Below are 26,271 nucleotides of genomic sequence, written 5' to 3'. Positions count from 1 at the left end.
ATTAAACAACAAAAAAAAAAATCTAAAGCACCGGGACACACCTTTTGGGAATGGGGGCTTGTTCAATCGTCATCTACAGAGAAAATCCACCTGACCAGAAATCAAACCCAAGTCTCTCGAGCTGTCAGGCTACAGTGCCAATATTTGTGCCACCCACAATACCACCAAGAGAACAAACTGAAGTGACGAGTGACAGTGGGGTCCTGCTGCCCTCCCCTCCTGCCTTGTGGCTGATGGCCCCATCTTGCCTCGAATGGGTGGATACTGGATCTGTAGTCTGTGCCCACCCTGTGCCAGTCCCCAATGACGTTGACCCTACGCTGCCATGCACTTCAGTCTCTTTGCAAACAAACGAGCTGAAACTAAAGTGGCAAAGCTGAAATGAGAAGGTAAAGCAATCAAACATGGTGGTCAGCAAACACCGGTGGTGGGCTTCTCATTGGCCCCACCCCCCACAGGCCCCTTCTAAACTCCCACTAAGGGCACCAAACTTGTGATAAGCGCCCACCTGACATGAAAGGTCCAGAGGGGCGTCAGGGTCCGCTGTCATCGTCGTCTCCATTTACTCACCTGGCCCGTCGTTCTTGTCCTCAAGAAGCTCAAATCTACCAGCGTGTGGCATTTCCTTGGCAAGTGCCAAGTGGCTTATGGCATGTGCCCAGTGCAGTGTGCCAGTTAACACACAATAACCATGAGGAAGTCAGAGGAAGAGAAACGCTGCCACCTTCATTTTAGTTGTGACGTTTCTGCTGATGATCTGTGGAGCAAAGTACACGCACTTTCGGGATTTCCCATGATCCTCGACACGCATTAGTTTGCATTTAGCCCCGCCCACGTCTTGCATTTTATGACTTACTTAAAGTTGTTTGTAATTCGTGAGAGAACCTGCTCGATCCAGTTCAGGATGGTGGTGGGGGCTGGTGCCCACCCTGCCAGCATCAGGTGCAAGGCAGGAGCCAAATGTGGATGGGGTGCCAGGGGAGACCAACTTGGGCACAGTTGAGGGTTGCCAGTCAGTCTGACCAGCATGCCAGTCCAGAAGTGGGAAGACAACCTGAGCAGCTGGAGGAAACTCCACCGGGGAGAACATGCAGGGTCCACACAGCAAACACGTAAAGCCAGCAGCATGTGAGACCCTTGGGGCTGCAGTGCCCACCACCCTGGGTGAGGACTTCATTAAACCACTGCTGGGTATTTATATGGCGCCTTTAATGTTTAACTCCGTCTAATTGGTGAGTAAGAGCATCCTGCCAACACATTTTACAGCCGAGCTCCTGGCAGGCCAAGTGACTTGCATGGTGGCTTAGGGGCTGGCAGGTCCTTGTCATTTTTATATAGCGCCTATCATCACTAACGTCCACACAAGCCTAAGCAAAATTCATTCATTTGGACCTGCACAAGTGGATCACAAGCTTTCAGGGGCCGAGGCTCGTGGCTCCATATAGCGCCTTTCATATTTCACTCCTGTGCCAGCGGGCGTCAAAGCACCAGCTTTGTCTTTGTCTGGGTGGCACGTTTAACAATTGATGGCCTGCCAAGTCAAGTGGCTTCAGTGGTTGGGTTGTCCTTTGTGACTTTTATAGCGCCTTTCATAGAGACCTCCATCCTATAATGATTTGTACAGACACCATGCTACTATATACTATGAGCTTCTGTGACTAAGTGACAACCGTTAAAAAATTATTAGTCCAAAAATGGGGCGGGGACTGGGGGTGGCCAATAGGGGGCGCTCAGAAAACCAGAATAAGTGACGGGGTCTCAGCTCAGGTCATAATGAGCACAAGGAGCTCCTGTGAAGCCCCCAGCGGGGTCAGTTCACACCACACAGGCCTGAGTGGGCAGCAGACGGTCCCTGACGAGGCGCACACTGCAGGATGGCTCAGGTCGCACAAACCCAGGTGAGGTGGCATCGCTTTTGACATTCATTGGCAGTTTGTTTGATTCCGTGTGACGAATGAGGTCCTAGCTGGCACCACCCATGCCAAGCACTTTACCATCGTCGGGCGCGGGTACACTGACCCCCAGGAGTCATGATATGAGGAGGTAACGCCCGACCACACACAGACCAAGGAATCGCCTCCCTTTGTGGATTTTTCAGCCTTTTATTATTTCCAAATATCTGGTTTAAGTTTACAGTATGCAGCATTCACAGTGTCATCCCATACATTGTGCTTCCACACTCGGACATAAAGCTTCTGTTCTTCTAGTTGACTCATTTTATTTTATTTACATGATAGTTTCGCAGACTTTTACATTCAAAGACTTAGATTTGGAGTCGCGGCTCGGTGGGCTTCAGTCCAGAAGGGGGGGTGAAGTGGGCGGCGGCCCTCCGGTGATCACATGAAGTCCATTCTTGAGTCACCCGATGGCGGACTCGCTTGTTTCGTTTTTATTCCCCAGCTTGCGTTGCCTGAAATGTCAGTTCTTAGTTTCCGATTGGCCACATTACTTTGGGTGGGCGGGGTTAGGATGAGTGGCACCGTTCTGTGACCCCGCCCACTCGTTCCATTCCCTTTTATCTTTGGTTACGTGACAGTTTTCTGCCATCGACCTGCACCCCCCACTAATCCCCCCACTGCTGGCCAGCTTTGAACCCGGGGAGACGACATGGCACAGCTCCGCTTGATCAAGAAGCCAAACAGGAAACAAGGAGGAAAGGTACAAGCACACATCTGGGCGGGGTGGTCTTCCTCTGCGGCTGTGCCCCTCTGCCTCAGGCTGGATGGCACCCGTGTGGCGAGGTGGTGGTCAGGCTGGGCACACCTCCACTGAACACCAGGGGATAAAGTGCAGTGAAACTACTGGAGGTGGGCAGACAAACTGGATGGCATTAAATGAAGTGGGCTTCAGCCCCAGAGGGGGCATACATCTGCCCATCACTGGGGGGGGGGCGCAATGACAGGTTAGAATAAGCAGCCAGCTTAGGAAAGTGCATCTGTGGTCATCGTGAGGAAAGTGAAGACTGGTGCCCACTGGCACACACTGGGAAAGCCCGCTGAGCCCCATTTATGACTTTGTGGATTTTATTTACTTAAACTTCACTTTTTAAAGCCTGAGTGACATGCGACCTGCCAACTGTTCTGGATGGCAAGGGCACCACCAGTATATTTTACAGGCAATCTGTGACAGTGCCATACTGAAGGACAGTCTGGTGTTCAAACAGTCTCAGGTCAACATGAGGGACAGTGTCAGGACCCCATAATATCAGTTAATTGTGGTCCGCCAGTACCACGACTTTATATTATGGACTGTAATGAAGTCATACTGGTGGCGGACCTCACCTAAGCAGGATAAGGATACGGGGTGGGGGGTGGGGAGAGATTAGCCCTGTGGAATGTCATGACATCACTCTGGTGCATGATGGGACACAGACCACCGAGCATGCTGTGAGAGGACATCAGGGGCTATGACTAGGCTTGGCACTTTAAATAATGGATGGGTTCTACAGAATGTGATGCCATCACACTGGTGCATGCTGGACACAGACCGCAGCTTGGCAGACCAGTGGGCACACTGCCCCATGTGCTGTAAGGTGACAGAGGTTCTAGGAACTGATTCAGTGCTGCTGACCACAGGCAGTAAATCGATAAGCTAGAGAGCGCCCGTCTGTGTGGTGGGCAACAAGTGGACAGAATGGGGCTTCATCAGAGGAGTGGGCAATGGAGGGAAATCTTTCATATTGAGCAACGAGAAAGGAGCAGGGCAGGTGGGCAGAGCGTCTGTACTTGAACAGCACTGATTGATTGATTGATTGATTGATCAGTTGTATTCAGACTTATCAATAATTCTGAGGAAGCTATGAGGAATGTGTTGATGCCACACCAAGGCACGCTGGGCCACTGGCTACACCTCACGCTCAAGCTGCCCAGCTGTATCAGAGATTGTCTTGGGTTGAAGTGGCATGAGTTTGCACGACGGTTCAACTCTAGAACATTCTCCTAAGTGGCTTCACGGTCGGCGAGCTTGAGGATGGGGGACCTTGAAGATAAAAATCCGAGATATCATGTGATAAGGTGCAAATCAAACAGCGACCAGTGTGGGCAAGGATGTGGGCGCCTTACAAAGTGACACGGGTGCACGACTGAACGTCAGGTGTGTGATGATCCAAGAAGCACATTAAAAAAAAAAAAAACAAACAAACTGACCTCACAGGCTTGAGGGAAATAACAATGTGGGCGAGCCGTTCAGTGAACCAGCAGCTGGCAGCTAATGGACGTGCAAGATGGCGGGCACCCACCCCCATCCCTGACGCAAGGATAAGAAAAGTCCATTCCAGAGTGCCAGTCGGCAGCCTGAGACCTTCAGTAGTCTGCTGCCCCCAGTGGACGGGAGGGGCCAGGCGAGCGGAGCCCAGTTCACAGTCCCAGGCCTTTAGCCCACTGGTTAGAGGGGTGTGGTCAGCCCTCCAGTGGAGTCCCCGCCTCCTCTTGACCCTCATGGGCGTGGCTCCACACGCACGCCTCTTCCACGGCTTTGTGCGTCACAGGTGGGTACTGTCTCTTGTGTCGAACTTCTGCCCGTCGCACCTGCCCACGCTGCCCTTCCGGCTGTCTGCATCACTGGAAACCATGGACAGGGGGTCTGGCCGAATTAGGTACCTGTCAATCAAAGACAAAGATGAATAACTGATGAGAACATCTATGGGGGACTCGTTGATACTTATCTAGGGGAGAATCTGAGAAAAAAGATATTACCTTATGGGTGGCAGGCTGACCATCTGTAACAATCTGATAAACTGACCAAAAGGGGTGAAATATGGTGGGAAAGTCCCACCGACTTGTTACTGGAGGGTGAGAATCGGAGGCTGCTGGGAGTCAAAGGACAGCACTGGGCAGGCTGAAGCTCAGCAGTGTGTAGCTTAAATCCCTCAAAGGTATCTACTGGGGAAGTGCCATGGAGAACTACAATGGTAGCAGAGGAATAACCCCATTGTCCACTTTCAGACCGTAGATGGCGCCATGGAGTCCAAAAGGTGAGATGCATGGACTTCATGGTCTGGTTATGGAATGGGGTCTGGTGGTCGACTCTTTGGACTGTGGAAAACTTGGGGAGCAGTAGAAGACACCTGTAGATTTATAGGGTGTCCCCAAGCTTCCATCCGTCCATCCATTTTCTAACCCGCTGAATCCGAATACAGGGTCACGGGGGTCTGCTGGAGCCAATCCCAGCCAACACAGGGCACAAGGCAGGAACCAATCCTGGGCAGGGTGCCAACCCACCACAGGACACACACAAACACACCCACACACCAGGGCCAATGTAGAATCACCAATCCACCTAACCTGCATGTCTTTGGACTATGGGAGGAAACCGGAGTGCCCGGAGGAAACCCACGCAGACACGGGGAGAACATGCAAACTACACTCAGGGAGGACCCGGGAAGCGAACCCGGGTCTCCTAACTGCGAGGCAGCAGCGCTACCACTGTGCCACCGTGCCGCCCGTCCCCAAACTTGGTATTGGGTAATGTGTAGCTCGTACCCCCTCATATGGGGAAGCGCCATGTAGACCTACGATGGTGCCAACCTGTAATTTAGGCGGTGAGCATCACAAGGCTGAGAGATGGCCTGCTGTTGTGCATGAATCCCCATTCATAGTGAGCAACCCAATTGAATGCTGGCTGACCAAGTGGTCTCTGCTCGATGTCCAGCACTGCCACCATCCCAGTACGGACTGAGAGAATTCCACAGTTGAGGCACAACTTTGCTTCACCTCTTCAGGCGGCAGATGGCACCACGGTAGAGCCCAAAAGGACAGACTCAGTCTGGAATTGTGTCTGGTGGGCAGCACTTTCAAATTAGACCAGCAGACAGGGAACTGGGTCAATAATGAATTTGGGGACCAGGAGAAGACACCATGACTGGCAGCCTATTGACTCTGCAAGTCGCCCCTGAACTTAGAATGAAACCCCAGGGCTAAATACAAATGACCGCAGCCAAGCAGCCGAGAAGCTAGGAAGTGGGCTGGCGTGTGAGGGTTCAGGGGCCGGGTGGACGGGTGGCCAGGTGTCACCAGACACAGCATAGGGGAGTTTGCTGCATTTCTGAGACAATTGTGTCCTGTGCTCTCTGCTGCTCTTGTTCTTATTCTGCGGTGCTGGCAGGTGGACCTGTGGCGTGTAAGTAACTGCCAGTGTGTGTTGTCCTGATGTCTCTGGAGAACCCGTGCGGTGAGATGTCCATCAACTCTTCAATGTGAGGTATTGCTACAGACGTTGAATGCCATGCCAAACCATTTATGGCAGTCCTGGCAGTCAGTGGGTATGACGTTAAACTGCATCCGGCCCTCCAATTTGCAGTGAAATCAATGGGGTTGGTGGCAGGATTGGCACTGCAGCCACTGTGAGACGACACACAATTGTGAGACGACAGAAAGGACTCCATTTTGCTCTCCGTGGGAGTAGCTCTGCTACAGCCGCCAATAGGAAGGCTGCTCACATCGTGAAGGGGATGGCGGGAAAGCCCTCGGGGGCTCCATCCTCAGGGAAGAGTCGAAACCGCCAGATAGCCAAAGGGGTCAGGCCTTGTTGGGGATCAGAACTGGTGTGGTGCCGAGGTGTCGCCTGCTGGTTTGACTTTGTGTTGCTCGCAGAGTCCCAAATGAGGCACACGACCTGCATTATGTGGGAGGGTCCGTTACGGCATTACGGCCATTTGGCGCGATTCCCAGAGGGTTATCCAGCTCGCAGGATCTTCATTGTTGGGGATCTGAGTGGCCACACCAGGCCAAGGGGTCGCCCACGCGTGGGGCAGGACCACGTGTCTGCCCAGGGGGGTTGCCAACTGGGATCCTGAGCAGTTTCGTCGTGTGGTGGCTACGGCAATACAGTGTACCAGTGCATGATCCCCAAATTGACTTGACTGGCAGTCACATGTCAACCAAGCCTTGAACTCTCAACCTTCTTTTCCAGAACAAGAGGCTGAGGGGGCTTCTGGGCTACCTGCAACACCACGTCGTCCCTTAACCAGCTGTGACCCGACCCGACCCAATCCGATCCATGGTACTCACACGACATCATTCAGCTCCAGCCGCGTCTCCGGAGACGGGTTGATGAGAATGTAGGACAATGTGTTGCCTTGGTCTGTCATTTCACCTGGCAACAGCAAAGAGAAGGCAGTGAGTGGCATCAAACGGTCCATTTAAAAAAAAAAAAATTATATAAAATGTAAAACATAAAATAAATCATCAGGTTTTTACAGATAAATACAACATAACATAATAATCACAAAAATGAAACAGAATGAAATCAATAGGCATTATAATGAATGGCACCACATAAAAAAAAGAAGTGTGCTTTAGGGTGGCACAGTGTTGGCACTGCCTTGCAGCTCCTGAGGCTCCAGTGTGTCGTTGTGGTTGTGCCTAGGGTTTGGGGGCAACGTTACGCTCCCCCTGAGTTGCCAGATTTGCACTGTGGTGAGCTGCCACCATGGTGGTCAGCTGCAAACCCAGAGTTTCAGACTCAGAAGTGTGAGCTCCTCGTCTTGGCTGAGCCAGACATTGTAGGTCTGCAGATGACCACAGAGGAGCGAGAGCTCAGCTGGCATCACCAGGAAGGGCTCCACTCGGAGCGTTCACAAGTGGTGACCCTGCGGCTGAGACAAGGCCTTCTCCTATTAGTAAGGACAGTTACGGTGCAGTGATGGCGCCCACCCGGTTGTGCTAACCACCTTGCGTAAAGACTTAAAGAAGTTCTTTAGAATGGTTGGTAGGGTCGCACTGGGGTTGTGTAGTCAACTTCCAGATTTCACGATGACAGCACCAAGTGTGAACCTGATCTCAGTTACAAAATGCTCTGCATGTGCACCTTTAGAGTAAATGAACCTGAACATTCTGCAGGTGTCATGTCACTTGACTACCACAGGAGGCGGCATACATACTGTATCCAGATGGAGAAAGGCCTAGGTGCTTCATACGGTTCTTGACCAGGGAGTTGAGCTCCTGTCTCTCAGATCGTCGGAACAGGGACATTCGCTGCTGGCTGATGCGCTCGGCGGCGGTGGTCTTGTTCACGTTGCGTCCTCCCTTGCGGCTCAGGCGTCGGGCCCACTGCATGCTCTTACGCCGCAGCAGCGGATGGTCTGACTGGTCGCTGGAGGTGGAGTTGCGATGGTTGGCTCGGCAGAGGATGGGCTCACGGGGCTCTCTGGTGTCCTCACAGTCTTCTACGCTGATGGAGACCTGAGACTGACGAGTGTTAGGAAGAGAAAGAGAGGAAGAGGTTGACATGTAGCCCAGGCTATCTGTATTTAAAACACAAAGGGCTCAAGGACATCTGCACTTCATCAGGCTCATACAGGTGTGACTTTGATTGTCCCCTGGGCGACTTACAGGTGCCACTATTGCTCACTGCCTCCTTGCTTGTCATGACGGCCAGCACTCGTTCAACCATTTTGGTCCAATGTTCTTTATGCAAGCATGAGGAGTGTCCCTGTTTGGGGTGCAGCCAGCCCTGGTAGACGCTCTACCCCCAGACCCCCGCCCACAGGGACACTTGTCCTTTGTGATCAGACAGAAAATCATTTTTAGTAAAAAGACCAGGAAAGGCGTTGGGATTCTGGCCACTTGTCAGAGCACTCCATTAGTGCAGAGTCATCAAATAATTTCTACATAAGACACAACCAGCTGTTACATTTAGTTATGTTTCTGAAAACACTTTTTTTTGTCTTTCATCATTTTGTATTTGAATGTTTTTATAAATGTTATGCACATTTCTGTTTACGGATTTCTTTAGTATTTAAGTTGATGCAGTATCTGTTATGTTCCTTGTTTTCTGTACATTGAGCCTTGGGGAGGCAGGGCCTCCTCACTCCACAGCTGTGGCTCCACCTAATTTGGTATTTTACGTCAACTTTCGTTTATTTTATGTTATTAACCTTCTATCTGTGTGAACATATTTTCCCATGTTCCACATATTTTGGGGGTAGATCCCCAAGGGACAGGGCCATCTGTCCATCACAGCTAGGGGACCGCCCCCAACCCTATAGAGGCTGCTGGGAACTGAAATGAGTGGAGGTGGTTCATTTGAAATGCACTCTGGCAAGTATTGGGCTCTTTGATTTATCTTGCTGGTTTTTTTTTTTTTACTTTTTCTGGTTTTGAGTTAAGGATACTCTTTTGGATTGTGTTTATTTGGGGGGATTGTATTTACTTGTAGTGCCTATGCTTTTTTCATTTGTTTTTTTTTTTTTTTGCTCATTAAAACCTTTTGTGTACTTTGTGCACCTTTTTACTATGACTTTGTGGACTTGTCTTTGCTCCAGCCAGAGTTTTCAGTGGTTTCCGCTTGGAGAGGCGTACTGTATGTGTCAGGGTGTCTGGGGCTCTTGCTATGGTTTTGAATTTAAAAGCCTGACTTCTCTCCTGAGGCCTAATCAGGACTGAAGCCTCCATTTTCCTAGGGTCAGATTTATTTCGTGGACTATTTTGGAGGCCTCACCCCTCTGTTATTTTGGCTGTCCCGGAGCAGTCGTAACATTTTATAAATACTTGGTTCTGATTGTCTGGTTTTTGGCTTGTTTTAGAGATAAAGATTTTTGAATTGTGGACATGTTTTTCTCTCTTTGCTTTGCCTTTTTAAGGTGTACCTTTCTGAAGCCATTTTGCTTTTCTTCTTGTTTTGCCTTTTTACAAAATGTTTTAAAAATAAATCGTTTTCAGCATAAAAAATGTAGCACTGCTATTGAATGTATTGTTAGACAACTTTATACATGTGTTCTTCTACACCAGCGGTTCCCAAACTCTGTCCTGGGAACCTCCTGTGGCTGCAGGTTTTTGTTCCAACCAACGTCCGTTTTTAATTGGATTCTTAACCTAATTAGGAGAGTCGTTATTTCCCGGTTTCTATGTTTTGGAGTCAGTTAAAAATTACAAACTAAGTTTGGTAGATTTTTATTAAAATGCAATAAGCAGTTATATTGGGAATGTGTAGTTTTTGTTTGTTTAAGTCGTTAACAATATTTTTAACCTAATTTTCATTCTGCTCTTCCAGGTGTTCTGGTTATTTAGTTGATTTACTGATTAGCGAGTCTGACAATAGAAGTCGTTGCTCCTTTCATCATCCCGGGTGTCAGCTGCACTGGTTGCTAATTGTCACTATTAGGGTTAAATGAAGGGAGCAAACTACACAGGAAAATGGGGAAATAATAGGAAAATAACAAGAGAGAGTGAAGCATTTATAGCTTTAGAAAAAAAAACAGAAATATTTCTAAATATGTTAGAAATGTAAAAACCATACTGTGGTGTTTTCTGAATGCAGAATAAGAGTAAAAAAAGACCAGCTAATGAAATGAGATCAGTTGTTATTGATTATTATCCCCGATTGTGAATCTGGTTGGAACAAAAACCTGCAGCCACAGGGGGTCCCCAGGATCGAGTTTGGGAACCCCTGTTCTACTCATTCAGTGGTTTGATGCTCACAGTTCTGTCACTTGTTCTTGTTCTTATCATCTCCAGTATTTTTCAATGCTCACAAAAATCTCTGTAACAATTCTATGTATCCATAACATGGTGGACCAAAGGTTTTTTTAACAGTTCCTCTCTTCCTTTATGCAATTTATTAATATTAAAAGTCTTTACTTCTTTTAGTTGTGCCAGTGAAGGCCAAAGGCCTACTTTTAGAGTTTAGGCTAAGGCTTCATCTTGTTGCTAGGCCTCACTAGAGGTCTGGGGTTTTGAGATACACCTGGTTCTTGTGTTCAAACAGCTCTGATATGACCGACATGCCAGAATTTTAAAAACAAACAATAGTCAGAGATCAAGCAGCGGTCAAAAGCTGGGAATTCTACAATAGTCAAATGCTGACTCCAAATTCATAGTTCCAAAATCTGCAGATGTAACCCTATGAAATAATTTGAAAGTTCTTGGACAACCAGGAAGTATGTGACATTGACCTTTATACTCTCACAAAGATGGCTGTCCATGCTATATGACTTCTGGTTGTCTTGTCTTGTCTTGGCTTCCAAATAAACAAACAATAGAAAATGAGAAAATAGCATCGCCCATAAATACCTGAGTACCTGAAAACAGTTCCATAGCTGAAAACTAATTTAATAATCACAGATCTCTCACATAACAAAACCATAAAGGGAACAAAAAAAAAAAATAAGACAATAAGCAAAGGAGAAGCAGAGAAACATTAAAAAAAAAAAAGTCATGACAAGAAGTTTCAAAGTAGTACCTCTGAGAAGGCCAGCATGTGAGACTCGGTGCGGTAGACCCCAATGGGAATGTCGCCTGTGGAGGAGCACAACTTCTGATAAAGCCGTCCATAAGTGCGGATCCAAAGGTCCTCTTCTGTGATTTTCATCTAAGGAAGCAAGAAAGGGCGAGAAGGGAGAAAGACAGCGTCACTCAGCAGTGTGGAGCAGCCCAAGAGCATCAATGACATACACACACAAACACACACAACCCGCTAAATCACCCTGAGGGTCTGACCAGTGTGGAATTCAGCTGGACAACGTTATCTTATCCTGTGTAGACCAACTTGAGACTTTGGGTCAAAGTCCAGAAACCCCAGTATCAGCAAAAGCCATGAAAGGTGCTGGTGGACGAGTCCTGGGTGACCCCTGGTATTAATCCCTTCTTGGCAGGATGAAGGCCTTGTATTCTTTTCTCAAGGATGCCATCCTGACTCAAAGCAAGCCATGAGTGGTCATGGTTGGTCCATTAGAATAACATCTGCTGGACTTTAAAGGAGCATCAGTGACCACCAGTCAACCATCAGATTAGAGACTGTCATGGCAAACTAGCAAAATGACAGCACTGGAGTTACACTGCACTCAGGAGATATTCAGGCCCCGTCACTTTCTTCATTTTTCATGGTATTGTAGATTTAATTTCAAATGCATACATTTGCCATTTTTGCCCACCAGTCTACATTTAATAAGACCTAACAACAAAGATTTGCAAATGAAAGGACTGAAAGGGAGGGAAGTTCCGGTACTTTAAAAATAAAGTGTCGTCTCCCCAGGCCTACAGCAGGAGTCAGTCAGGTCCTGTCACAAACAGCTCCAGTAAATGGACTCTCCTTCCACGCCACACATGAACCTCTCGGTCTCGACTGGTTATTAACAGATAATGTAGTTGACTCTATTAAGGCTCCAAGTCACCTTGTGGGGACATGGCCACCCACACACACACACACACACACACACAGACAGCGCACTTACTGCACACAGAAATCCAGAACCAGGCATGGAGTCCAGACCCAGGAGCAATCGTGTAATGGAGATCATGTAGTCTTTCACAAAGGACTGCAAAACATAAAAGTCTGTTCAGGCCTGAACTCTTAGGATCAAGACCCCCAACCCCAGCCCATGTCAGTTTTAAATGATAACAAGAGGGGACTCGCTGATTGTGTCATGTCTCCTGTTGTCTTTGTGTTAAGCCGAGAGGGGCGGGGCCTACTGATTCTGCAGCTCTGGCACCGCCCCCAGGCCGGCATAAGCTCCACAGGAGACACTCACTGGCTTTGGCTTCCATTTAATTGGCTCCTCAACTGCTTGCTGATTTTGGTCGTTGGATTTGCTCTTTTAACTTTTGGTCTTTGGTTAATGAGCTTTGCATATGTTTTTGGGAATTTCAATTTCTGGATCTCAGACTGGTGTTGTTTGCTTGTAGGTCTGCCTTATGGCATCTTCTTGGCTTCTACACAGCTTCTGATGGCAATATAGTGCCTTTCCTACCTATCTATCTATTATTATATTGTGCCTTACACATTAATCTATCTACACACCTACCTCAGGAACTCTGGGCTGTATGCCCTTTAAACATTTCTGTTTAGTTCAGGTTTTTGAGATGCATCTTCCAAAGCTGATACCGAATTGGAAGATTTCAGAGTAGATGATGCCACGGGGAGTTGGCTTTCTTAATGAGGTGTGCAGTGTGATGTGTAACAGGTTACCATCTGCTCCTAACTGGACTTACAGTATGGCAGTCGTTTCAATTCTCCAATAGGCAGGATCCAATTGACCCTTTGATGAGGTGTACAACTGAAATCTGCACTCAGTGGTCCCCACCCCATGAAACATTAAAGCTAGGGCTAATACTTCTCCGCTTTTACTTAAGCTGATGACCCAACTAGAGTGTTTAGTGACTGACATTTGGGCTGCGGCCCCCCAGTTTGAGAAACACTGGACTAGAGCCAGTGTGTTTTCAATAAGCTTACCTGATAGAGCAACGTATCCAGCATGCTGACACTGAACACTTTCCCTGCCGCAAACGGGAGGCGAAACATGAAGACCAGGTTGGACCCTTTCTCTCGCTCTTTCTAGCTCAAAAGGAGAAAATGATTAATAATCAGTGGGCAGCACTTATAAAGCTCCACCCCCAATTCAGACAACATTTCATTGATATGCAGGAGCCCCGCCTCTTCAAAGCCGGATGACCAATGAGCTCTTTCTTGCCCTCCTAAGACCACAAAGTCACCAGATGCTAAGGAGGCAGTGGTGTGGTGGTCTAGACAGACAGCACAACATGGAACCTCACAAAGCTAGCTGACGAGCCCTTTAGCATCCAGTATCGTGTCTTACCTTCTCGAGTTTTGAGAGCGCTAGGGAGTAGTGGTCCTTGGCTTTGAACTGCATGAAGCGCATGTTGGCCGGATGGGTGAGCTCAGTGATGATGCTGAGACTCGGGAATAGCCTGTGGAAGAGACATGGAGAGCAATGATTTGGTCAACGATGAGGACATCACCAGCACCCATGAGGCACAGTGGCCTTCACCCACACCTTGTTTTCAACAGCCACTGGTCACTTAACACTAGACGTGAGATCCACAACTCTCTTTAAAACCCAGAAGGTCAATGAACGTCAACAACAGCTCAGTTTAAACACCCACCGGTCAGTCGGCTTGACGAACACCGCAGCTGAAACACTTGAATGACTTGAGCCACCGGTAGGCATTAAACTTAAACTAACATCTCACTGCTGGACTTGACCAGCTCCTTATTTTGAACAGTTTTAGTTTGAGTTGAGGTCAGCAAACCTCAAAAATAAACAGACAACTGAACAAGATCACAAAATAAAGCAACACAATCAAAATGCATTCAGTGTAGTGCCTTTCAGGATGAAGACTGCCAGAAGAGAACAAACGTCTACGGAGTTCTAAAGTCTTAAACTTGAAGTACAATTTGATGGATTTTCTACTCATCATCCTGCTCCTCCAATCACTCCTTAAATATTTATTTTTATATAGCACCTTTTCAAAAGCGTATGATACGAAGGTGCTAAAAACATATGGTGGACAAAGTGAATCACACGATGGATTAAACAGGTCAGCCTGAAGGAACGTTGTATAACTCCTCATAGTGGGCATTCTTCTGATGCTACCTCATGATTGATTAACACTTCCTGGAGTCACACTGCTTGATAATTGGTTAATATGGATCGACTAGGAGAAGACACAATAATGGACAAATCAGAACACTGGACAAACTCATCTGCTCCTGGAATGGCTGCGTCCACCATCATGGTGGAAGCTCTTTAGAGGGACGAATCAAAAATGCACGTCCAAAACAAAGATGATCTGGGAATTGGGAGAGGTCAGGGACACCTTTGTGACCGATAGCACACCCTGATAAAAGTCCAGCACCAAGCCCAAGCCCCACTCCATACGAGAGCCCCTTACCTAAAGAGTGTCTGTACGTTGACTATGGTCTTGGCGTCAGCCATGTAGTCCTCTTCGGCTATCATAGAGCTCTCCTCGTCCACCACCACCATGGTGGCTGCAAAGGTGACACCGCAGCGAAGAAGGCTATCCAAGCTGTGGAGTCAGAGTGGATCGAGAGTTAATGGGGGTCTATAATGTTGGTGCAAGTCAACAGCTGTGTAACATGAAAGGTGCTATATAACCTTAAATAGTGACCAATGGAGTGACAGTAAAAGAACATATGGGCAACATCTTGAGGTTTTCAATGAGTGGAATTGAGTGAGATGCAGGACCGTATTTTAGATGTTTCATATTTCCTCCATGAGATGCGACACAGAAAAGAAAGGAGATTTGGGGAAGATGTGTCTGGCGTGGCCTAAAATGGAAGATTCGGTACAGCCTCGTCTGGGAATCGGGCTGCATTGCCTTCATTTATTTATATGGCCAACGCCTTCATCCAAAGTGACTTACAACAATGGAGATACAATCGGTTCTATTTCTTTTGTTTTTCCAGTTGGAGCACAGGAGGGTGAAGTGACCTGCTCAGGTTCACACAGTGGTGTCAGCGGCGGAATTTGAACCCACAACCCCATGGTTTGAAGTCCAAAGCCTTAGCCAATACACCACACTACCTGCCAGCGCCTTCAGGTGATTTAAGGCCTGCTGACATCCATCCATCAGGGGGCGTCATTACGGCAGGAGCTCCTTGTTCTGCAGTTTAGTGACTCAGCGGTATGCAGTGAAATGGACGAGGGAATAAACAAGGAACAAAATAAACCCAGAGAAACGCAGATGTGACGGATGCTGGAGTAAAGGCGCTAATCTCCTTGGTTTGGGAGATCAATCACACAGCACAGTATGTTCCTGGTGCCAGGGGCCTGTAGGGCTTTTTAAATACCTCTACTCACATGGGCACACCACGTGACGAGTGGGCAAACCCTGCAGGAGATGGAGGTGTGAGCAAATGATGGGATTTGGGAGAAGGCAGCCAGCCCGCCATGTTGGCAGTGTGAGGGACTGGAAGGACAACTGAAACACCTGGAGCATTCAGAGCAGGATCCAACACAGGACTGGACAGCAGTCACACAAGAAGAGGCAAGTTAGAATCACCAGGTAACCATTGGGATGGGGAAGTTAAAACAAAAAACAACAAACAGCCAACAGAGACAAGGAGAGAACATGCAAACTCAATACAGGTAAGGGGACCAGGAGAAGTACCAGACCTGTGAGGTGGCAGCGTCACCCACTGCATTACCCTTTAAGTCATACAGACTCATTCCACTCTATTATTTTCTCACAGCTTGGCACTTTTGAATATACTGAAAAGGGGCCTTCCCTTCTACTCCCAGGAAGTCCTTCAAAGTGAATTTACACATCACTCGGTGCCAGCTGCTGGGTTTGGGAGAAAAAAATTCAGCTGTTCACACACTGGACAAGGAGAGCCAGCAGGTCTAGTGTGGTTAGATATTTAAGTGACAGTAGGCTGGGCGGGGTTTTACATGAGCATCAGTAGGCTGGGCGGGGTTATATGCATGGGTGTCAATAGGCTGGGTGGGGTTAGAGGTTTAACTGACAGTAGGCTGGGCGGGGTTATACGTATGAGTGTCAGTAGGCAGGGCGGGGTTAGAGGTTTAAGTAACAGTAGGCTGGGCGGGATTTTACATGAGCATCAGTAGGCTGGGTGGGGTTATACGTATGAGTGTCAGTAGGCTGGGTGGGGTTAGAGGTTTAAGGGACAGTAGGCTGGGTGGGGTTCTTATACACTGGAATAAAGTAAGTGTTATTGTCAAGCACTGCACAAGAGGCATGATTCCTGCATCGAAGATGTGTATGGTCTCAAATAGCTGATTTCAGGGCCCTCATGCATTGTAGAAAACTCATTCACTCTTGCAGGGGTCTCAAAAGGGCCACACATAAAGAAAGAAATACAATGACTTACTTGTCAATGGAGCCCACTGTGTAGTACACCATTGGAAACCAGCAAATGGCATCTAGAAAATGGGCTTCAGGCCTAAAAAGTAAGAAAATCAGAGTGAAAGAAGACCAAAGGTAAAAACGGAGCACTTCGAAAAGGTCAGAGTTCAAAGGACATCCCAAGGTGGCATAAAAGCCTCATCCATCAAAACTGAATATGAAAGCAAGCTCTCTGTGGAATATGCTGCAACCCCCCATCTACTTTCACCATTGCCCGCCACTGGCCACCTAGTCCTTCTTTGTACCCTGAACCTCCATTTACAAATAGTAGAGAAACTGACAGACCCCCCCCACCCACACACACACAGGCATCCTGTGGATCCTCGCCAGCCAACTCACGGGTTCTCAAGCAGCAGAACAATGGGGTTCAGCTCCTTTTTGGGTCGGTAATAAGCCCTTAGAGGCACAATGAAGTTGTAGAGGCCATTGCCGGCGCTCTCTGCTGAGACGATGATCAGCTTGTTCTTAAAGCCGTAGGCGCGGGCGTCTTCATACGGGCTGTGATGGCAGGCCTGTGGAAGAAGCACTTCGGTTAAGAGCATCACGTTCCATTTGTTGGGTGACAGGACTCAATAGCAGAATGTCAGTTTTTAAAACCTGTAACTTCTACATACATACATACATATATATATATATATATATATATATACAGAGAGAGACACACACATACACGATATATACAGTACATATACACTACACACTTATATATACACTTACACATTAAGGTACATGTACATAGAAAGCCAAAGACAAATAGGGACAGGGTGTTCTGTGGATACCTAGATGGCTATATGGACTCAAGATACCTGAACCTATGCATTTGGAACAGCTGCCACTAGGGGGAGACATCAGGACACCCACATCCAAAGATCAATGACCTATTAGGTGTGATATGCTCTAGAATAAAGGGCCTTGGAGGACCAGGTTACAATTATCTATCATATAGTGCCTTTCATATCTATGTAGCTATCTATTTATTATTTAGTGCCTTTCAGATTTTTTTATGTCTTTACTTCATACTGTTACACTGTCCATATATATAAAATGTTCAGGGCTGTGTCTGTCTGTAACATAGTTACTGGAGAACCACTGGGGCTAGAACCTTAATGTTGGTCTTAATCGAAAGTGTATGATGCAATACATGCTGGTGAGGAAAGAAATGTACTTACTGGCAAGCTTGGTGAAGTTATTGGGGTTTGGGTCGTCCCTATAGTAAACTGCACCAGGAAGCTGACTGAGAAGGTGACACGGCAGAAAGGAAAAGAAAAGCAGTGACATCTGCGGAGTGTGAAGCACATTGCAGAAGCTGATTACACAATAGGAAGAAGAAAGAATGACAGCTCAGACAATCGTTAAGTGTCAAGCTTGTGTGGCGTAAAAAACCTTTTGCCGCTTGGATGACACCTGAGGTCCGTGTGTCTCCTAGTATGTGATCATTTCTATTAACTTTACTTATTATTATCCACTTGAAGCACATGTAGGTGAAGTGACTTGCTTGTGGTCGCAAAGTGTAGCAGGAATCGAACCTACAATCTCAGGGTCTGAAGTAAAAGCCTTAACCATTATATCACACTGTCTGCCAGATAGATAGATAGATAGATAGATAGATAGATAGATAGATAGATAGATAGATAGATAGATAGATAGATAGATAGATATTCATTTTAGCATAATAGGCAGGATCACAAAATTAAATAGTGTCACACATATGAGCATGGGAGGCAGCTAAATGTCTTGAGTAAGGGCATTTCTGAGTCATACCGCATACCGCATATGGCAGAGTGCACTGACTCTTTTTCTCTCATTTCTGCAGACCATTCACGGGAGATTCCACCTTCACTTCCGGGACCGAGCCTATGAAAGGAGTCCTTGCAGGCTCCAGCCCCTGTGATGTCATGTCTGGGCTCGAGCCTTTGGCTGAAGACCTTCATGAGCCCGGCCCCTTTGATCTCACTTCCCATCTTCCCCTTTAAAAGCCTCCTCCTTTTCCCTTTTCCCTCAGTTCTGTTTTGGAGTCGTTTTTGTGCACATCAGTGCTTTATACATTTTTACGACTTTTTGCAGCCAGGATACCAATTACATGGGTGGCTGCCCCAAAACTTTCTATGTCTCCGAGTCAAGTTTGTGACAATAGGCAGATAGATATGAAAGGCACTATACAAAACAGATAAGCATATATGAAAGGTGTCATATAACAGATAGGACAGGCACTATATATAAGACAACCATCCATCAATCAATTGCTTCTGTCAGCTCCGCCATACATAAATACTCCACTTTTTCATTCTGATCACCTTCAGCCCCCTTACCTTGTCCAGCCGAAGGCAGCAGAATGGCACCTTCTCTTGGAGCAGATGGCATAACGTTGGCGAGCTCCCGATGTAAGGTGAGTTCATGGGGTAGCCCTTCACCCACCTGCCAAGCACACCAATTCATCCATAAATGAGTTATGAAAACTGAAACGGCAACCTCCTTATTCCCTAGGGGATGCCCCCACGACCCACCCTCTGCCATTAAAAGCTCACACACCTGAGCCACCCCAGTGCCATCATTTTTGTCTGATTTGTGTGTCTAAATGAATCACCATGGGGGTCTCCTTCATTCCAACCCTCACTTTCTCATCACTTCTATTTTGCTTGAACTTTTTTGGGTATCTATGGTGATCTTCCAACCCCCCAATAAATCCCACTCTCTGGCACATTTTTCTGCCTTGCTGTTGCCATTGCAATTTCTGGCACCACTGAAACTGACCAGGATTAAACATGGATGATATACTAACAACAGACTCAAATAGCACCATTCATTTTTTCCCTGCTGAAACCAGAAGACAGGAGCCATTTTTTTAGAATGTTAGGACAGTGGAGAAGGACCTACTCATTAGTGGCAGCACCGTCCTGCTGGTCATCGTCCTCCGGGCCAGCCTCATCCTCAGACTGATCGCTTAGCAGGTCAAAGGAAGGCGTTGGCACACTGTCCATGAGCTCTAGCACGGGCGCTATGCTGTGCCGCCGCTCTTTGCCAGGGTCGCTGATGGGCAATGTCAGGGTGTTGCCACCTTCTCCCCCTCCGCCACTGTCTGGGCTGCCACCTCCTCCGCCACTGCTTGAATCATGTAAGTCAATTGCCACCGTCCCTGTCAGGAAGTAGAGGATAAAAAAAGAGAGAGAAAAATGAGGACTGCTTCTTTACTGGAAATCGATATTGGAAAACTCAATTAATAAAAAATAATTTAAGGGTGTCGAAAGAATGGCACCTGGCATGTGAATGTAGGAAGAGGGAAGAATGAAAAGATAAGTGGAACGAATGAGAGAGATGAAAAAGAGAAAAAGGATTTAAGAATAAAACATTGTGATAAGCTAGAAGAGATACATGTGAAAGGTATTATATGATAGATAGATAGATAGATAGATAGATAGATAGATAGATAGATAGATAGATAGATAGATAGAGTGAAAGGCACTATAAGATAGATAGATAGATAGATAGATAGATAGATAGATAGATAGATAGAAATTACTTTTGGTAGAGTTGGCTGGGTAGTACGTAGATAGATAGAATGGTTATTTACATAAACCCAAGCAAGCAATGCAACAAGCACATAAATAGCACATGCCACATTACTGTGAATGAAATGTTCTGTCTGGGTGCCCAATTTATGCCCACAGTCTGCCGGTTTCCCGTCATGTACGCAATGTGCCGCCCGATGATGTTTTTGCTAATTCACTTTCCCATAAATCCGTCAGGCTAAGTACAATTCCCTGCAGTCGTCATCCAATCGGCCAGCGCGGCTCTCTTTATGTGAAACATCACTAACGTCTAGACGTGTCTTTCACAAAATATGCCCTCCTGTTGTGCACTTTATTGATTCAATAAACCACCAGCATGGCTCAAGGATATGTATAGTAAGTGCAACATGGCAAACATTAAAGTTGCCAGCCTCGCTGGGTTGCCACAGCTGAATCCCCCAGATCGTTCACCTTGCGTAGTTATCAGTGTATACTGCAGACCACAGCCACTGGTTGACCTGGGATATCTAACAGTGACACTGGAGCTCAGCTATGCCCACCAGATGTGTTCAGTGCTGCTGAGCAGACAGCTCCATCTTGTTTCCCTTCCACTCCTCCAGTAGGCCAGTGGAAGGCTCCCTCTCCAATACTGCCCATGACTTGTAGGAGAGACCTCAATTTCTTGAGGTCAGCTAGGGACCCTTCAAGTTGGTAAGAGCTAACCCTACTAGTCCTCAGTGTCCCAATTGGGACATGAGGCTGAACTGACTTGCTTCCATGGTCACCCCAGGTGAGGTTCACATGTTATTGTCCTCCACTCCATTGTTTTTGACTGTCCTTGTGTCTTCTTTCCAGATGAGAGTCCATCTGAAAGCCACTTTTGGGACACACTCTCAGTCCATCCTTAACACATGATATCAAGGCAGCGACATTTGATATCATGTCTTACTGTGATCTTCTCAGGCCTGAAAATTCCGCAGATCCTTCTCAGACATCAAGAGATCAAGTCAGATGGAAATACTCTCCAGCACGGAGCACTGCTAAAGGTCGTATTGATGGGACCTTCTGACAGACTGGAGTCTGGTGAAGGTGATGTGAGCTTTCCTTTAATGCACCCTGATATCTTCAATAATTGCATCAGGGATACTGACGGCACTTCTCAAATAAGTCAACTCCTCGACATTCTCAGGAGGGTTACCATCCGTCCACTGTGCTCGGTCATCAGTTGCTGGGTTGACGTTCATCACTTTAATTTGATGGGGCGGATAATCAGGCCTGTTTGTGTGCTGTCTATCGGCCATGTTTAGAGGAGAGCACAGCGGGGTCATCGGCAAAGCCCAGGTCTTCCAGCAAGGACAACGGGGTCCACTTGACGCTTCTGGATTTGCCTGATGTGGTGTTTTGTATGGTCCAGTGAACGGTAACTAGGAAGAGGAAGGAGGAAATAACAAATCATCTCCTGTCTTCCACCCAAGAGATAACACAAGTGGCTGTTACAGCAGTTGGGCTTGAGCTGCTCTGTGATGACAATGGATACAGCAAATCGCCGAATCAGAGGGGCTCATCCTGACCTGAGGTCCTAACAGCATGTAGATGTATTCCCCATACCCCCTGAGTTAAACTGCAAAATACATTTCTGGTGATTTAGATAAAGTCCTTGACAAGCCACCATCTTAAATAGGGAGTGTGTGACAAAGCAATGGTGATGTCTGATCAGAAAACTTGTGAGGGACATGGTCAGCAAAGAGAACATGGTCACAGCCAGGCAGAACAATCACAAAATAGTACCACCTAGAAGAAGAACAATCAACAAGATGGCACCCTAGTAACGTCACCATAATGATAAAATATATTGTGGGGCGCATAACCAAATCATGAACCTACAGACGGTGAAAAACGGGGAGCCATAACTCTGATTACAATGGCAGCTCTTACTCTGCGGCCCGTCTTCTTCTGACTGTGTCAGCGACAAGTCGATGAGGAGTTTGGCCAGGCCTGTGTCTGGTATCCTACTGTCCTTAAAAGCCACGTGGAGATGTCACTCTCAACAAATAAGCTAGCCTGACCCCACCAGGCCCTGTAGTACTGGCTACAGATGTTCCTGGGCACATCAAGGACTAGATAATGTCCCATTTGTCAAGCAGAGACAAGAATGTCACCTAAGATCTGAGACTGAATGACTGGCCATCCATTGTGGGCTTGACAGATGGGACTGGCCAGACCTGGGGATACAGATCACAGCAGTCTGCATAAAGCCCAAAGGCCGCGGGGGTCCAGATGTGAAAGACCTCACAGATTTGTCCTCCTGTCTGTCCTTTGTTAAGCGGCCTGCAGAGGGTGCTGTAGTCTAACACTGCTCTGTCTGTAACGGCTCAGAAGGTCTGACGATAGTAAGGATCTGAAATATCTCACTGCCGATGGTGCATCTGTACCGAGATAATACAGCATGACTGAAGAGAACCTGAACCCTGTGAGACCACCGAGTGTACGTGACCGCTCCATGCCATCGTATGACACTCACCCATGCTGGCGATAATACTGTGAACTGGAAGGCGGGTCAGGCCATGATAGATCGTCTGGGGAGGCCCATGACTCCCTCGCAGCGCCTCCTGCTGTTTGAAAATGAACGCCGAGTTCTCCTCTTTGGAGATGTTGATGTAGAAGCAGGTATCTGAGCCACTCATGATGTGGCATGGCCCAGGGTTCAAAAGGATGTTAGCGTTGTCCACCCGCCTCACTCCGATGAGACACACCCCGTACCTGTGGAGACAGTTTCAAGGTGATGAAGACTGGCCAGCCAGGAAAACCTCATCCAGCAAAACTAACAAGACGCCGCGGGGGGGTCCAGCGAGGGGAGGACGCACTTCTTGTGAGCGTGGAATGAGGCGTAGGTGAAGCTCTTTCCCTGGTACTCTCCGAGGAACTTGCTCTCCTCCAGGCGAATGTGGTGAACCTCGTTGGCCGAGCAGCGGCTGTACATGCGCTGCCAGAGCTCCGCTGATCCGGGGCCTGCCTCTCTGTGGGGGACAAAGGGGGACACCATGAGAGGTTTGGGGGGATTAGGGGAAGAGATGGAATTGGAGGAAACCAAACCATAACAGCCAACTGCTGAAAGACTCGCGCTGTACACTGAAACACACAAGTGGCCCACGCACACAGTACAGGGAAATGGAAACACGGCCCACCCAAAGGCATACGTTAGTGTGTATGCTGAAATGCTTATCACACTCACCAAGTGCATACTAAAATGCAGAACCTGTACACTGAAACACACACACACACACATCTAATAAAATATACGCTGAAACACACACACGATATACCACAATGCTCACAGGCTACAGTCTAAAGCACATACTCTGTACACTGAAACACACACACTTTATAATACAGCACAATCCCTCTTAACTGGCCACCTCAGGGCTGGACCTGTGGCCGGTTGCTGTTTTGGCCAGTTAATCCCACGCATACCTATTTTCATGTAGAAAAATATTTTTAAGGTATGTACTGTACCTCTTCGATGTTCCTGAAGAAACCATATCCACAAAGCTTCATCCAAGATTTCGCAAACGGGTTTATTTCTCGTACAACGACTGGTCAGTGTGGTGTAGCGGGTCCACATCTCAAGTGAAAAAGGCCATTTTTTAAATAAATAATCATTGTGCTTGCGGCTTAGCGAGTACGTGTGGCCGATCGGTTCCCGGGGAATTCGTGATGCGGGCAATCCTAGATTAAGTGCACAGGTGAGGAGTCGTCCGCATCCGTAATTGTTCCCAGGAACCGCTAATTGCCACATCTGAACCACGTCCCCATGATAAACAGAAGCACGAATTGGCTAGGGGGAGAACAGGAAAGAACGGGAGGTTAATGGAGAAGGAAGCAGATAGAGAAAAGCCAGAGCGAGCTAGCGAGAGAGCAGATTTGATGGAGCAAAGACAGGGAGCTGGGAGGTGAACCCCTGCAGAGGAGTGTTTGGCCGATACTTGGTGGGGCTAAAGAAAGTGGTCTCCCCAGCTGAGCGATCACAGAGCCGGAGTGACCGATATTGAAGACGACTGGCCATCGAAAGGCAGCGGCAGTCGTGGAGGCTCTGGGCTGGTTTAGCCCCAGTGTGAGCGCTCTGCCTGCTGGGAAAAGAACCCAAGTCTCGGTCCGGATGGAGCCTGATGTAGCCAGGGATTGGAGGGCTACCGGACCAGTATGGAAGGCAGCTGCACCTGCAGGTAGGGCGACTCTCCTGTTGCGAAGGCTGATGGGAGAAGCAGGGGAGCAGCCAGGTAGAAAGAAGAAGGCACTGTGGAAAATTCAGAAAGGAATATGAAAACAGAAATCATTCTGAGCGTAGGAGCCCTCTCAGCTTCCAGGAAAGGAGGAAGTGCATACATAGAATATAATACACTGTAGAATAATAGAACTCAGGATTACATTTTTTTTTTTACTTTATCTTATTTTAACAGGCCGGTTAATCCGTCGGCCGGTTAATGCGAGGCCAGTTAAGAGGGATTGTACTGTACTGACACTGTATGCCAAGATACTTAAACCAAATACTTCAAAAACGTACACCGTTAGGTGAAATGCGCACACTGTATGCTGAAAGGCTTGCCCGTATATTGAAGATGTGCACTGAGACACATCCCCATACAGTAGAACCTCTGGTCACAAACGTTTCCGAACACGTACTCACCAAAATTTCACCTCTGTTCATGACCACACGCTCTGGTGGTGAACAAAATCACTGGCGGCCAGTTTCCCTTCTGGTTTGTACGCGCCAATGATTTGCCATTCTCCGTTTTCTCCGCCAGAACTCGACTCATGGAAGGTTAGTTTTCTTGCTTGTTTACGGTTAGTTTTTGTATAAATTAAGGATTTTTCAAACTTTAATTATTTTCCCTGTGCTAAAAACTCATGGAAAAGTGTTTACAGCGAGCGGTTCGTAAGGGTCTAGCGCAAACTCTTCCAATGTTAGTTTTCTCTGTTGTTCGACGTTTTCTCAGTGTTATTCAATGTTTTTACATGTAGTTTACTAATACACGGTGCATTCTAGGGTATAATTAACTATTTTTGTGCTATTTTTTGTTTTACATACAGTACGTACGGTCTGGAACGGATTAATTTACATACCATCTTTTGGGGAAATTATGTTTGCGTCGTGACCAAATTGGGTTGGAGTTGTGGAATGAATTACGGTTGTGACCAGAGGTACCACTGTATACTGAAATGATGAAACACATGCACAACAGACTGTGTGATGGACGGCCGGCAGCTCATCCCGGCCACTAGATGTCGTCTTCCCTGCAGCATAGAGGTGCCGCAGATTCCCGCAGGACACCATGGGAGATGGAGTTCGGCTTCATAGGCCCTGCTGGGTGCCATTGTGGGACACTGCAGGGAGACGCGAGGGTTTTTATTTTCCTTATAGCCCGGAAGTACTCCCAAGTCACGGTGACGGAAGAACTGAAGTACTTCCGGGTTGAAGAAAAATATGTCTTTATCTGACCCGGAAGTGCTATGGAATCACATGGACAGAAGGACAGGAGCACTTCCAGGTCAAGGACTATTTAAAGGACTATGGGAAACCCAGCTAGCTGAGCCAGAGTTGAGTGGTAGTGTGATGGAGCTGCTGGGCAGAGAGGAGGATTTATTGTACTGTATTTGTAATTATTGATTTATTGTAGTAGTGGTGCACTGTGGCACCATATCAAAGAAAAGAAGAAATTTAAATTATCTCTAGTATTTTTACTTGGTGTCCTGGACGTTTGTCTGCAGGGTTTGAGGAGTGACAGCGCCCCCTAGTGTCACATCTGAAATAGACACGCAGTCCACCAAAACGCAGACACTGAGCACTGAAATACATTCATTACTGTATATGCTTATCACATGTTAAAAACATTCATAAAATGCATATGCTGTACACTGACATGCGCACGTATACTGAAACAGTTTGCTGAAGTGCATAGGCTGTATAATGAAACACATACACCTAACACTGAAACGCATCCAATATATGCTGAACTACAGGCGTAACGTACCACAATGCTTACAGTCTAAAGCAGATACTCTTTACAGAGAGACGCACGCACTTTATAATACATATACTGTGCACTGAGACGAGAGCCCCGATACTGAATGTGTATTCTGAACTG

General features: G+C 47.3%; 1 protein-coding gene across 3 annotated transcripts in view; it reads right to left on the bottom strand.

The window, feature by feature from the left end:
• Positions 1-2,091: 2,091 nt before the first annotated feature.
• Positions 2,092-26,271, bottom strand: part of LOC120541149 (potassium channel subfamily T member 2) — a 179,785-nt gene continuing 155,605 nt past the window's right edge. For all 3 annotated transcript variants that reach the window (XM_039772503.1, XM_039772501.1, XM_039772502.1), the window contains exons 17-30: positions 22,993-23,145; positions 22,650-22,888; positions 19,497-19,755; positions 18,932-19,037; positions 16,962-17,134; positions 16,588-16,659; positions 14,628-14,762; positions 13,532-13,643; positions 13,168-13,269; positions 12,170-12,253; positions 11,179-11,307; positions 7,880-8,186; positions 7,008-7,092; positions 2,092-4,598 (exon numbers count right to left, since the gene is read on the bottom strand). In XM_039772503.1, the coding sequence (XP_039628437.1) occupies positions 4,481-4,598; positions 7,008-7,092; positions 7,880-8,186; positions 11,179-11,307; positions 12,170-12,253; positions 13,168-13,269; positions 13,532-13,643; positions 14,628-14,762; positions 16,588-16,659; positions 16,962-17,134; positions 18,932-19,037; positions 19,497-19,755; positions 22,650-22,888; positions 22,993-23,145 (2,074 nt within the window). In that variant the 3' untranslated portion in view covers positions 2,092-4,480. The remainder of the gene's footprint in view (positions 4,599-7,007; positions 7,093-7,879; positions 8,187-11,178; positions 11,308-12,169; positions 12,254-13,167; positions 13,270-13,531; positions 13,644-14,627; positions 14,763-16,587; positions 16,660-16,961; positions 17,135-18,931; positions 19,038-19,496; positions 19,756-22,649; positions 22,889-22,992; positions 23,146-26,271) is intronic.

This window comes from Polypterus senegalus, chromosome 12 (genome assembly GCF_016835505.1).
Source record: "Polypterus senegalus isolate Bchr_013 chromosome 12, ASM1683550v1, whole genome shotgun sequence".
Lineage (NCBI taxonomy): Eukaryota > Metazoa > Chordata > Cladistia > Polypteriformes > Polypteridae > Polypterus > Polypterus senegalus.
This window is presented reverse-complemented; position numbering and strand designations above follow the sequence as displayed.